The sequence below is a fragment of the Choloepus didactylus genome, chromosome 12 (assembly GCF_015220235.1).
Source record: "Choloepus didactylus isolate mChoDid1 chromosome 12, mChoDid1.pri, whole genome shotgun sequence".
In the NCBI taxonomy this organism is placed as follows: Eukaryota; Metazoa; Chordata; class Mammalia; order Pilosa; family Megalonychidae; genus Choloepus; species Choloepus didactylus.
Genome location: NC_051318.1, coordinates 101,138,132 through 101,152,882, shown reverse-complemented (window position 1 = coordinate 101,152,882; position 14,751 = coordinate 101,138,132). Strand labels below are relative to the sequence as shown.

Genomic DNA, 14,751 nt, shown 5'->3' with positions numbered 1-14,751 from the left:
ATTGTTCTTTAAGAGATTTAATAGGTTTGAGCTTTGCCATGATCTTATGGAATTAAGACTCTGAAAGTATATTTGTTCTGAGAATCTTAAAAGGGGAAAGTATTGCACACAGGGAAAAAAGGAAAATTACAAACTTGACAAATGGATCAAAGTTGTTTTGGTGACTGCAGCGTCTTCCAAAACACTGCTCTTCCTTTTTTTGGCGGTGTGTGATAAGACTTGGCTCTAAAATGAGTACAATCTGTCAAGAAGACAACATCTCCTCTAATAAAAACAGAGAGTCAATAATAACTATTTCATTAACCCACGTCTGAATTTTGCTTTTGGATATTAAGATACAGATCATTCATGTTCAAATACTCCTCAGCAGTGGTGAGTTCTATAGTCTCCAACTGAATCTTTCCAAAGTGTTGCTTTAAGAATTCCTACATTTTCTTTTTAATTACATCGCAACGAGCTTCTCTGTTCCTCTAAAATGCTAAGGGTTGGCTCAGATGTTGCCCAAGCCAAAATCAAAACATATGCTCCAGTATCCTGAAATTGCCAGGAAATGATGAAACTCCTGAGAAATTAAAGGGAGAAGCCAGCGTTTGCGTGGAGAGGTCACCTGTGAGGTAAGGTAGCCCCAGGGAAGGGGGAGGTGTCCTCCCAGACAAAGCTGCCAGGCAGAGTTGACAAAGCCCCGTTAATCCCACGGTGGCTCCAAATCAGCCACAGTGCCCTGCGGTGAACCAAGACGCCCCGACTTCCCTATGGAAAAACACCCGTGATGCATCTGACCCTCTTTCCTTGAGAGAGTGTCCAGGGGCTTGAGGTGACACTTGGGTCCCGTCAGTGCCACCTTCAGGGCAGTTTGCAGAACTGGCGGCCCCAGGGATGCTGAGGAGATAGGACGCCACTAGAGTCACTGCCCGTGCCAGCTCCGTGCCAGCAGGAGACGGGAAGACAGAGGCCCTGGGAGCACAGCGCACGGAGTTGGGAAAAGAAAGCTAGGGTAAAAACGGAGGCGGGCACGACTCGGAGGCACTGGTGGGCTGACAGATTCCGTGCCCCCCACCCACCCATCATTCCTGCCTTTTTCGCATAGCCTGGTCTCTGCTCCTGGGCTCAAAGAAGCAGAACATGGTCTTCGTGGCTCTTTCTTCCAAATTTCCAGACACAGGGAGTTCCCCAGGAGCCTTCCCTGGGATGGCGAGATGCCCTCTGCATCCCTTCGACGGATCTTCTGCCATCTGTGTTTTGTGAAGTACGAAGGGGCACAAAAATGCAAGGCATTGCTGCCACTGCTGTGGTTTGTAAGGTGCCAGGCAAAGAGTCGAAGACTACAGCAGTGTGCTGAGAAGGAACAGTTTTAGGGCAGAAAGTAGGAGGGCAATTAAAGAAGGGTCCTGGGGAAGTCTCAGACAGAACTGGCTAATTACAAGGACTACTTCCTAATGGTATTATCCATGGGCTAAGACCCTCGAGAAAGGCAACGCTGCCTGATAAATAATATTTTTGAGCTCCAGCAACTTCTAAGAGTAATTCTCCAAGGGCAAGCATCATTTTTATTTGAATGGAATTATCTACTCGTGCACGAGACAAATGTCATTAGCCTTCCATGGCATGACTGACACCCCCCCCCCACTGGCAGAATTATTGGTTTTCATGTATACAGCTTTTAATTCCCCCTTCCTTTTAATACTTAAATCACTTGCGAATGCAAACTGCACATAGTGGCTTGATGATCTTCTAACCCAATTTCTTGAAAAACATTCTAAATTTCTGAGTGTATAAATTCAGTTTATCTTTCTTAGGACGTAGTAGGACTTTTGAGAACTTCTGACTGACAACAGTGCACTTTTCAGAGAACGTAAAGGTAAAGCCCATCTTCCCTGTCATGCTAAGAAGCAAATGGAACAGTTGCAACTGGAAAACATTCACCCAAACAGAACAAAACCTTCTATTAAAGGAGCTGCCTGAGTGCCCAATCTTGGGGCTTGCCCTTATGAAGCTTGTTACTGCAAAGGAGAGGCTAAGCCTACTTATAATTGTGCCTAAGAGTCTCCCCCAGAGAACTGCTTTTGTTGCTCAGATGTGGCCTCTGTCTCTAAGCCAACTCTGCAGGTAAACTCACTGCCCTCCCTCCTACATGGGACATGACTCCCAGGGGTACAAATCTCCCTGGCAATGTGGGACATGACTCCTGGGGATGAGCCTGGACCCAGCATCAGGGGATTGAAAATACTGTCTTGGCCAAAAGGGGGAAGTGAAATGAAACAAAATAATGTTTCAGTGCCTGAGAGATCTCAAATAGGGTTGAGAGGTCATTCTAGAGGTTATTCTTTTTTTAGTGTATTGGAATAGCTAGAAGGAAATACCTGAAACTGTTAACTGCAACCCAGTAGCCTTGATTCTTGTAGATGATTGTATAACTATGCAGCTTAGATGGTGTGACAGTGTGATTGTGAAAACCTCATGGCTCCCACTCCCTTTATCCAGTGTATGGACAGATGAGTAGAAAAATGAGGACAAAAAGTGAATGAATAATAGGGAGCTAGGGGATGTTTCGGGTGTTCTTTTTTACTTTTATTTTTGTTCTCATTTTTATTTTTATTTTGAGTTATGAAAATGTTCAAAAATTGATTGTGGTGATGAATGCACAACTGTACGGTGATACTGTGATCAACTGACTGTATGCTCTGGATGACTGTAGGGTACATGAATATATATCAAAAAATTGGATTAAAACAAAAAAGCAGCTGCCTTGACTACTCTCCCGCACAGCTGGACAGTGGAAAGAGGACATGGTTGGTTGGTGGAAGTGCAAAATTCTGTGACCTGTTATATCCAGGAAAAGCAGGATTCCCAAAGAACTTCCCCCACACACTATCCTTTTCTTTGACAGGAGAAGCTGCTGCCCGTCTCCTCACTGTCTCTATAGGAACCGACTTTTGGCAGCTCATAGGAGAGAGACGCTCAGATGAACTCTGAGCAGCCGAGACTTCAGGTCCTCCGGATTCTTATTCTGTGTGCCGGTTTGGATACATTATGTCCCCCCAAAAGCCATATTCTTTAATGCAACCTTGTGAGGGCAGACATTAGTCTTGACTGAGTGTTTCCATAGAGATGTGACTGAATCAGCTGTGGGCTAGATCTTTGAGTAAATTATCTCCATGGAGATACGGACTTGCTCATTCAGGGTGGGTCTTGATTAAATCACTGGGGTCCTATAAGAGAGAGACATTTTGGAGAAGGCCCTTGAAAGCTGAATCTTGGAGATGTGGACAGAAGTACGTTTGGAGAAGCTAAGCTAAGAGCTGCTAGCCCAGAGTTTGCTCCAGAGAAACTAAGAGAAGACCCCCAGATGATTTGATGCACAGGAGCTGAAGAGGCTAAGAGAGACAAGCCCAGAGACATTTTGGAGAAAGCTATTTTTGAAACACAACCTGGGAGCAAAGGAACAGCAGACACCAGCCACGTGCTTTCCCAGCCAACAAAGGTGTTCCGGATGCTATCAGCTGTTCTTTATAAAGGTATCCTCTTGTAGATGCCTTTGTTTGGACACTTTTATGGCCTTAGAACTCTAAATCTGTAACCAAATAAACCCCCTTTATAAAAGGCAATCCATTTCTAGTATTTTGCGTAATGGCAGCTTTAGCAAACCGGAACATTCTGGGTCAAAGAGACTGCAAAGGTGAAAAGCACAGATCCCTCCGTTCTCCCCCCCTTCTCTCCTCTCTCCTTCCTTCCCCTCTACTCCCCTCCCTCCAGCTCTCTTTAGAGGAATGTCTAAGATATTCCCAATCTCGGCATCCCAGAGCTTCTGGAAGGGCCCATTGAGGCCACCCAGCCCAACGGCCCCATTCTACAGAGGGAGAAACTGAGGCCCTCGAGAGCACGTGGCCAGTTCAGGGTGGATCCAGGGCTGGAACCCAGGACACTGCCCGCCACACCACCACACCCGCCCTCTCCCTTGGCAATGGGTGTTTTTCCTCCTGACAGCGTGTGGAGGCGCTGAAGCCGCAGCCCCCTGCACTCCGAGGGGAAAGGTGACAACCAAATGGAGTCTCCTCCGGTTCACCAGGGGCAGCTCTCGTGGCCTTCCCAGAGCTGACAAAAGCCAACCGTGGACCAACAGGCCACGGAGTCAACTCCAACCCCGAGGAAGCATTTCCGCTCCAATGAGCTCAGGAACAAGTGGGTAGAGGAGCCCCACGAGAATGCCGGGTAAGAACCTCTCTCGGGCAGAGAGAAGTCCATTTCCTCACAGCGACTGGTTAGAATCGGCGCTGAAATCCCAGTGGGAGTCAGCTCTTCATGCTGGGCCAGCCCCAATGCACTGATCAGGGCTGGCCAGTGACAGCAGGAGGGCAAGGGGATGCAGGGGACACCCCCAGGACCGACACGCAGGGCGGTGAAGATGAGCTGTTGCCAGCCTTCAGGACCCTGCCTCACACACGAGGGTCCCCAGGCTGAGGAGACCGGGGCAGGGCGGGGACCCCATAACGGAGTCCTTCAGGATAAATAATAAATGTATCAGCAGTCTCTCTACTCAGGCTGCTAGGTGGGATTATCTAGTTTGTTATTTTTCATATCTACTTGGAAAAGAGCTTTATCCTTATTGTAGCACTGTCAATCTTATGTTTTAAAGGATTAAAGATTTAAGACTCTAGACTTAATTTTTTTTTCTTTTTCTAGAAAGGGTTCAGTCTGTTACCTTTTGCTGAATGGAATTTAAGCTCTGGCTAGAAGGAAAGGCAGGTGGGGCAATATTCTGGGGCAGGGACAACCAGGTGTCACCAGTGTCCACTCTCCCCTTTGTCCTTTTTAATGGAACCCCAGTTGTATTAGTGGTAGCACGTACCCAAAGAAAATATGATGTATCCAAGATGCCCTTGGAGATAGGGATAAACACATGATCAAGATCTGGCAAATAGGGATGGGAGAAATTGCTGGTTAGCGGCTCTGGGAAAACACCTTACAAAGGTAGGGGTGACTCAGCTGGCAAGGACCTTTTGCCCTTCCCTTTTCCTTCGTCCTGCCCAGAACAAAGATGAGATGGCAGTAGTGGAGGCAGCCACATTGTAACTCTGAGGCAACAGTAAGGAGGGAAGACAAAAGCTGAGAGGGGTGTGGCATTCTGCACTGCCGCCTCCGGACATCTTTTTTTTGAAATGTTCCAGGAAAAGAAAGCCTGACTTGTTTATTTTCCCATTATTTGCAGCCAAACACCTTTCCTAACTGAAGTGTCTACACCTACTCACTCACCAAGAGACCCCGCCACTCGAGAGTGAGGCAATTTGAAGTGAAAAAGCAGAGCAGTAACAGGACGTGGATCCCAGATGCACTAAAAGAAATGCTAACCCAGAAACTGCAATTAAAACAATGGAGAGGAAAACATCCCAAACCAAATTAACCGGTTCCACCACTAGAGAGGTGATTTGCTGCTACCCGAAGGACTGATCTGAGAGCTACAAATTGAGCAAAGACTCCAGGCAAGTATTTTATGCAAATCATTCTTAAGGAAAATGTAGCCTCTGGGCAAAACTGAGTGGAATGAGGGCGGCCGCCTAGAGAGAGAGAGTCCAAGAGAGTTCTCCGTGATTTTAGGAATGACAAAGCTCTAGGGGACAAGCGCAAATCATCGCAGCATCCTTCTCATTATTATCTAATGGCTCTTAATAACTAAGGGGCAGTGTTCGGTCTCCAGTTGGCTGAAATGATCAGAAATTGCTCACTGCAGTTATACTAATAACTAAATATAATTTGACACTAAATTGCAATTCCAGATATATGGCTCTCTGCACAGTCTCTTATTGCAACAGAAAACTAAGCCAGAACATCAATAAATAGAATAATCCAATTAAGCGTTTCCCCATTTGGGAACTATTTAGAACGGAGAGATTAATGGGAGACTGAGATAGGGCAAAACAATTCTCTATATTTACTGATTCAAAAAATCAGGGGCTTTCATTGTAAAACAATTATCTTTTGTTATTTTAAAAGAAGTGTTCAATCAATCTGAAGGGCTTTGGTCATTTTTGCAGTGACTGTAATCAGTGTAAATTCTTCCTAGATATGGGGCATTAATTTCTCATGAATAGGTTTGCTTGACATCTAATAGTACATATAAGCACCATTCTTATAGTCAGTGTCTTTCAAAACATATTCCAAATCCATTTTTCAGCATATATAGCGAATACTGGTAAGCCAGGAATTTCAAATAAAAGATGGATTGATACACATGACTATATTCTTTTTGGTGAAGAAATGATATCGAAATTTCCTAATTATAACCCACTTTGGTATTGCTGGGAACATACTGCGTCAGACTTTGTCGCACATGGACGCTCCCTCCATTTGAGGAAGGGAGCGATATCTGCCTGCAGATGCAGAAATAAAAGAGAGGAAATCTGACGACAGATGAGTTAGGGGCCATCCCACGAACTAGGGGAAGTGCTCTGAGAGCTAAGTTAGGAGAACATTTAATAAATGTTTGTTGAATGAATGAGCAACCTCAGATTTTCAGAATGCGTGTTCCTAGAAGTATCTGTGGCTGATGAAACCTGGGTAAGTGGAGGCATATCTAGTACCGAAATCAAGGTCCAGTCAAGTTCCCTAAGAAGAGCCCCCACTTGCAGAGTTAGAACACGCTCTGCCCTTTGGCAAGGACACCTTTGGTGATTCTCATTTCCTCCTGGAGCATGCGCTAAGCAGCTGGCGTTGGTGGCACAGAAGGGTATTTGAGAGATACTTACTGCTGGTGGACGACATGTGGCTGTAGTCGGACCTGCAACACAAAACCTCAGTATTAGTAGGATTAGACACGGTTTTTCTTTATCCCACTGATTTATTCAAATTGGACTTTCAGGCAATCGGTGGAAAGAAGCATTTAGTTGGTAAAGAAATGTCAGACATCGAAAACTATAGTACTGAGGCTTGTTACTTCTGCACTTAAAAGCAAAACTTAAAGGCATTTTAGAAATCGGGGGCTCTTTGAATGGATTCTGTGAGCCCCTCCAAGCCAGATGAGAGGCTGGACGTTCTGAACCATCCAAAATTGCTGGTGATTTTTCAAACGGATGCTTAGGTTTCTGGAGAGAGGGCCTGAAGTCTTCAATCGATTTTCACAGGGGTTCACAACTCCCCCAAAAGGCTGACCCCTTAAATGGACAGTCTTCACGGCACATGGCTGGGAAGTGTTTCTATGTGGAGGGGAGCAGAGAGCTGGGTGGTGGACTGGGTGAGACAGAAGACGGGAGCTCAGGGGTGGAGGTGCCCATTTGGGGGGTAGGCTGACCATCAGAAAACACCAAAGCACCTGATGTTTGTGCAGATTTCAGTCCCATCTGAGAAGAAACCCAGCTGGGGCTTCGGGTATAACAGGATGTGGGCCATGACAGGGAAAGGTAAATGGCAGGGCTGGGGACAGGGTGACGTTATGCATTCTGCTTCGATGCTGAAAAATCATGTGCTGGCATTCTGCCTGCGTGAGAACAGGGACCGAGCCAAGGAGCTGCCCAGCGTAAGCTTGGCTGTTTCCACCCTCCTTGTGAAGCTAAGATGTCCCTCTCTGGACATGTCTTTGGTTTTGAGCTATTACTTCCCGCCACCCCCCCCCAGAGTCATTCTCAGTAGGAAATTAATCTCTGAGGCACACAAGGATTTATTCTGCCAAAGTGGTAGTAGGGGACATAGTTATGCAAATAAACTGGTTAATTATGTTTAATTTTATAGAGAGACACTCCCAATCATCCAATTTTCACTCCATTGCGCATCTTCCTCTCGCTACATTAAAAAAATAAACACAAACCTTTTTAAAGAAACCCTAAAAAGCACGCCTCTTCCTAGTTAAAATGACCTACATCTCTCATGCAAGATGATGTACCGTCTTCTCGGTGGTGGAACAAAATAGAAGAAAACCAACATGCGGTTTTCTCTTTTCAAATGAAAGACTTTAGCAGTCATGGACTCACTGAATTTTAGAACTGGAAAGAATAACCACAACTAGCATTTGCATATCCCTTTATAGACTACAAAATGCATTCACATCCAATTTTTTCTTCTGTTGACTGGGAACCCAAAGCGCTATGATTTGTAAGGGGAGCCCTAGGTGAGGAAAGCAAGGGCTTGAACCAAGCGTGCAGGGTGGGTTGCCAGCAGTGGCAACAAGGGGGAAGGACTGCAGGGGCTTGGCGGCTCCTTAGAGGAAGGGTGATGAGAAAGGTACACAGCACCCATTCGGGAACCCAGGATCCACAACCTCAGCTGTGCTGCATTTACTGCTTTCTGGAACCAGGCAGGACACAAATAAACCTGAGGGCAGTACTTAGGAACGAAACTATATAAATACAGTGGATGCATTTTGGTAGATGTGCTGGCAAGACAATCCATTACAATGTGCCATTTTAACATGGCCATGTTTCATAGAGATTTCAGGACTATTCAAACACAACATATAATAAGAATGCACAATATTACTATTTGTTTTATTATTAAAAACATGTCCGTATTTTCAGCTAGGATTTTCCAAATGTTCCTGAAGCAGATGGGATTCACATATGCATCCATTTTAAAGAACTGCACACAGATGGATACGTATGGAGAATAAAATTTACATTTGAAACATATTTCAAGCATCTCCATGGAACACTTATACTTTAGAACAGGGGCTGGTACAACTGATGTCCCTGCCACAGGTTCCTCCCTGTCTCTCGTGACTAAAGGCACTACCTGGATCAGGTGAGTCCCCTGACCACCGCTCCTGCCTGCTTCACCCCTTCCCCAGAGGGCAGCCAGCTTGGCAGAGCACACATTTGATCTCCAATTGCCTTCTGGATGAAGCTTATGCCCTCGAGTGTAAAACACAAACCCCTTCTCCAAGACGGAGCTCTGCAGCTCCAGCCAACACCCAACTTCCACCCCTGTCCACCGCCAGAAAAGAAATGAAATGGAGAAAGAAAATGCACCTAAATCTCACACTGGAGCACAAACTCTCACACTGCTTGCCAGCCCGTATCCATCAGCTCGTGCGATTTGCACACAGTTGTCATGGAGACAGAGGTACCATTTTGAACTGCTCTTTCCGTTTACCATCATCACATACTGCAACTTGTACCTGGAATTATAATTTTAAATGAGGTGAGGTACTAGAATTTATTCAATTATTTCCCTTTTGTTGGCTATAGGATTGTTCCTGATCAAGTTTTATAAAGCCCACTGCAATGAGATATTGGCAAACAGGGCTTTCTATTTATTTTCTTTTCCTCAGAAAAATTATTCCGAGTGGAATTATGGGGTGAGCAAAGTAGGAACATTGTTATAGCTCGTAAAATATATTCCAAATCACCCCAAAGGATTATTTACAGGAAATGTTGTCTGAAAAGCAAACTGTGAAGCTTAACATAATTTTGAAATTTAAAACCATGTCAGAGCCTGGCAGGTATTTGATTAGGGTTCTCTGGAGGAGTACCTCATAAGAATTTTCCCAGCTGGCTCTGCATAGGATACTCAACCCTGCCAGAATTAGACGTGAAAAGTGAATCCACAAACAATTTCAGGATGAAAACCTTATGGACACTTGATACACATGAGCAGAATAATAGAAGGATTATATGTTTTTCACATACTTGACACATACAGCAAACACATTTCCAAATATGGCACTTATTTAGCATTTGTGCCAATAATGAACAGAAAATTAGATGTAGTCCTTTGACTGTTTTATAATTACAATTAAATACACAGAGATTACATATAAAGGGATTCTGTTTTTTAAGCTAGTTTACCATCATCAGTGGCCTACTAAGTGTACAATGAAAACCTTCCTAAATTCTCCTTTTTCAGGAAAATCACTACGCAAATTGATCTTGGCCTTTCTGTACAAGTGATCTTGGCATTTTGTAAAACATCAGCTCACTGCATCACGGACATCTGTTAACTTTCAGTGCACTGAGATAGATGCCATGCTAGTTCAGAGTAACCAGCTCCACCCTGAACACAAAGACAACTAAGTACCTAATATTTTATCTTGTCTTCTATACGACAAGGCTCCTCCTTTTGACTTTCTTTAGCCCTATCCCACCTATAAATTCATTCCACCTATTCTTTCCCAACCACCTGTTAATAAACTCTAGATCCACGAACTGTTTGCTCTCTTTTAAGTCACAGTGAAGTATCAGCTGGAGGTCACCAGAGATCAAGGATGTGGTCTGAGCCTCCATTTTCAGAATATAGTAACCTCTGGTATGAGAGCAGAGGCCCACGAACGCCAGATTAAACTACCAAACCAAGCCATCAGGCGTGGTCCTAACCAAGAGTGGCTTAGGAGCCAAGTCTTGGAGAAGTCACTAATGAAATGCCCATTATAAAGCATTTGGCTGACTTATTCTATATCCTTGATTCGGGTTTACAACCACCTTGCTTACCCGTGTATTCAGAGATCCTGTTTCTTGAGATAGTTTACCAGTGTCAGCAGCCTTACTTGCCAATTTTTTCTAACAAAAAGTACACAGAAGCACAAAGCTTGCTTTCAAGTGGATTTGGAAAATGGGAGTTTCAAAAAGGGAGTTCTGATTTGAAAAAAAAAACAAAAAAACAAAGAAAAAACCAATGCTTCTAATGATCTTCACCCTTCCTTCAATGAAGGTGCACGGGCACCTGCTACTGTGCAGATATCATGCCCGGCTAAGGTGGTGCAAGGATGACCAGGAAATGGTTCTGGCCTTCCGGAGCTCACAGAGCTGCACGTGTGTGAGGGTTAAGGCCGGATTGCAGAGCAGGTACCAGCTGTAACCAGGCATACCAGGTGAGGCGGCCAGTCTCAGGAAAGAACCAGACCAAGCATTCTTAGCCTTCTCACAGTGATCATGGGCTACTTTGAGAATCAGAAGAAAAACAGGTTTTCTTCTCCCCCAAAAGCCACAAAACATGTCATTCTGCAAGCATCGTGGAGCAATTCGTGGACCCCAAATGAAGGCTCCTTGCTTTAGAGGATGTGTCACTTGAGCTGAGTCCCACAACGGGAGTTGAGTTTCACTTGGGAGACAGGCATGCAAAGAGAAAGGCGTAGCTGACAAACAGGGCAGCTGGACAAAGGCAGGGAACTGAAAAACTCATCTGAGGCAGGGAAGGAACTGCCCAGAAACAAGGCCAGACAGAGAGGGGCGGACCCCATAACGCAGCGGTTTGTCAGCCACACCAAGCTCTTTGCACTTTATTGATGACAGAGCCACTGAAAGTGTAGAAGGCAGAGAGGCATGATCAGATTTGTGTTTTAAAAATAGTAATGAGTGTCAGGCACTCCACGTGCGTGGAGAGTTTTTTATGTGCTTTACACACGATCTCGGCAGGTAGCTATATGAAAGCTGGGTGGGATAAAGGGCAAGCTCTGGAAAAGGAGGGAAACCATGAATAGCTCTTTTGACGACTAAATTAAAGTTCAAGGGATATATGCACGTATGGCAAATGCAAGGCTACCTAACAAGCACACAGTGAAAATGATTTTATTTCAATGCATGCCGTTTTTCCTTTATCTTTAATTTAAGGATGCTAATGAGGCCATTCTGTCCTGTAGCAACTACACACTTTGGTGACAGAGGTGGAGAACAGATGCTCTGGTATCAGCACAATCAGTGTCCCTCCCCGGAGCCGGGCAGCTGTCAAGCTGGGGGTGAGGATCCCGGGGTGATGTCACCCAGGGTGGCTCAGGGTTTCCTCTCTGCTTCTCCCAGACAGAGCCCTTGGAAAAAATGCGTTTCAGGAGAGCTCTGCACACTGAAAATGAATGGACTAGTCAGCCTTTGTTTAACCCAGCTAAAAATAAACTGGCTATTTTGCTTCCTTTCTTCTATCCATGGTCCAGCTAAACCAGAGGCAGGAATTATTAAAAGACAAGGATTTGCAATTAAAGTTCATAAATGCCACTCTATAAGTATGGGAAAAAGCAAGGGGAGTGCAATATGTAGAAATGGGTTATTGTAATGCAATTACACGTTACAATATGCCATATGTGTAATTGCATTATGCAGTGAATGGCAAAGGATCCCAAGTTTGGATACCAGGGCAAGCCCACGGCAGGGTAAATGCTTTAAGGCTAGGGGTGGCAGCCAACACTGCAGTGAGGGGGTAAGCAGGAGGAGCTGCACGGGAGCCTTTCCTCGGGTCTGAAACCTAGGTCCACTCTGGACTCGGACTCTTCCTGCCCTCACAGTGCTGCTAAATCCTAAAATCAGCCGGAAACCTCCCTCAACCTTCCAGGAGCGTGGCTTTGCTTAGTCTGGACCGCTCCCGCCCTGCCCCGAGGGTCACTCCACATAGGAAAAGACACCCTTTCCTCCTGGGCCGGTACTTGTGCTCTGAGTGTGCTGCTGAGTCTGCACAGGAAAATCCTTTCGCGATAGGGACTGGGTGGAAGCCTTTACCAGCACATTCCTCTCTTAAAACACACTCAGTCTTTTGTCCCACTCAGGAAAACACTGCTGTTGGAAAAAGGCTATTTCGTCTCCAAAGGTTGGAGCTAATTGTTTGGGTCGGTTGAAAAGAACAGGAAATGCCTTTAAATATTCGGAGCTGGGTCAGAGCACCTCTCCAGCCCGCCTGTAGCAAAGGCAAGCGGTTCCGGCTGGGACAGGTGCGCTTACAGGTGAGGAGTCAAGAAGGGGGTGGACTCGACAAGCACAGAATAAAGTCACAATATAAAGCCATAAAATGAAAACTGTCATCATCTGAGCTAACTTCTGGAAGCCTCTACCGTGGCCTTTCCTCCTCTTCCAAAGCCCCAGCCTGCGCTCCAGGGGGGCTCCGCAGACACTAGCCAAGTCCCCGCGGGAGTTCGAGTCAAGTGCAGGAGCACTCCAGGCTCGGGAAGGATGAGGCCAAGGAGACCCGACATTAGCCGGGCAGGCCACAGCAGCGCACTCAACAACGGAGGGCACCAGGACCCGGGCCACCTTCCTCCCCCCGCGGCGGGGCCGCCCCGCCCCGGACAGCCACGGACCTCGCGGCTTTGCCCTCCGCGCCGGGAGCGAGCGGGACCACCCAGCCCCGCCGGCTTCCCCGGGGGTCCTGGGGGCCAAGGCCCCGCTCCCCCGCCCCGCCCCAGCGGCGCCGACCCCGCGGCGGGCGCCAGGCGGGTCCCCGGCCCGGAAGCGGCTACCGCGGCCCTGGGAGGGCGCCCCCCGCCCGCGGCCCCGCTCCGCGCGGCTCACCCTCCGGTCTCGGCTCCAGAGTCCACGCAGTCGTCCTCCTCGCAGCCGCCGCCGCCCCCCGCCTGGGGCTCCATGGCGTGCGTCGCGGGCGCCCGCCTGACCCCGAGCTCGCTCCCTACGGGCCGCCCAGCCGGGACCCGCGCGGCCCGGGATCCGGGAAACAACTTGGGCGCTGCCGCGTCCCCCAGCACCGCGCCCTCTCCTGGCCGCGCCCCGCCGGCCCCTGCTGCCGCGCCCGCCCCGCCCCTCGCCGCTCGGCAGCCAGGCTGTGCGTGTGTGCGAGGGGGTGTGCGTGTGCGCGAGGGGGTGCAGGTGCATGAGGGGCTGTGCGTGTGCGCGAGGGGGTGCAGGTGCACGAGGGGGTGTGCGTGTGCGCGAGGGGGTGCAGGTGCACGAGGGGGGTGTGCGTGTGCGCGAGGGGGTGCAGGTGCACGAGGGGGTGTGCGTGTGCGCGAGGGGGTGCAGGTGCGCGAGGGGGGTGTGCGTGTGCGCGAGGGGGTGCAAGTGCACTAGGGGGTGTGCGTGTGCGCGAGGGGGTGCAGGTGCACGAGGGGGTGTGCGTGTGCGCGAGGGGGTGTGCGTGTGCGCGAGGGGGTGCAGGTGCACGAGGGGGTGTGCGTGTGCGCGAGGGGGTGTGCGTGTGCGCGAGGGGGTGCAGGTGCGCGAGGGGGTGTGCGTGTGCGCGAGGGGGTGCAAGTGCACTAGGGGGTGTGCGTGTGCGCGAGGGGGTGCTGGTGCACGAGGGGGGTGTGCGTGTGTGCGAGGGGATGTGGGTGTGAGCGAGGGGGTGCGTGTGCACGAGGAGGTGTGAACTGGCGTGTTTACGCGCCTGTGTGGGGTGTGTGTGTGAGTGGGTGTAGTGTGTATTTGTGGGTGCACGCGCCTGTGTATGTGCTGAGCGCTTGTGCCCATATGTGCCCACCGGTAACATGTGAGACAGCACGACTGCGAGTGACCGCACGTGCGCGTGTGCGCTGGGGGTGACCTCGAGGGGAGCCGCCGGGATTGCCCGGAGGTTCCCGCGTCCAAGAGCTGGGAGCCGCGGTGCGGAGGCGCGGGATGTGTTCCCAACACCTGGGCGTTTTCTCAGTCTCCTCGGAACTGCTGGCGCTGAATTCATTGTCAACTTCTCAGCGCAGGTCTGAGTGACTTTGCCACCACCCCACCTGCCAGTCCACAATCCGTGTCATGCATTCTTTTGCTATTGAAAAATGTCTTTCAAAGTAATTTAAAGAGAATTGGATGGACCTGCACGTAGGGGTTGGTGCCTGAGGGGCTAAAATACATTTGTCAAGAACCCCCATCAGCCACCCAGCGGGGAGCTGGGTACAGGGAGAACCTGAAAGATTTGGGCTTAATTCTGACAGCCCTGTGCAAGCCATTGGAAGACACTCATTTCTGCTTTTTTCTCTTTTAAGGCAAGTTTTTAACCTCTTTGAACCTTAAGATGGGGATGCAGATATAAAATAGAATGGTTGTGAAAATTAAATGAGATCATATAAATGAAATGGTAGGGACATGGCTGGGTACACAGGCAGCTGTCATTGTTTCAAAGCTCTGT

General features: G+C 48.2%; 1 protein-coding gene across 1 annotated transcript in view; it reads right to left on the bottom strand.

The window, feature by feature from the left end:
• FAM124A (family with sequence similarity 124 member A) overlaps positions 1-13,337 on the bottom strand; it is a 66,322-nt gene extending 52,985 nt beyond the window's left edge. The window contains exons 1-2 of the mRNA XM_037800584.1: positions 13,191-13,337; positions 6,741-6,772 (exon numbers count right to left, since the gene is read on the bottom strand). Of these exons, the coding sequence (XP_037656512.1) occupies positions 6,741-6,772; positions 13,191-13,264 (106 nt within the window). The 5' untranslated portion in view covers positions 13,265-13,337. The remainder of the gene's footprint in view (positions 1-6,740; positions 6,773-13,190) is intronic.
• Positions 13,338-14,751: the final 1,414 nt, after the last annotated feature.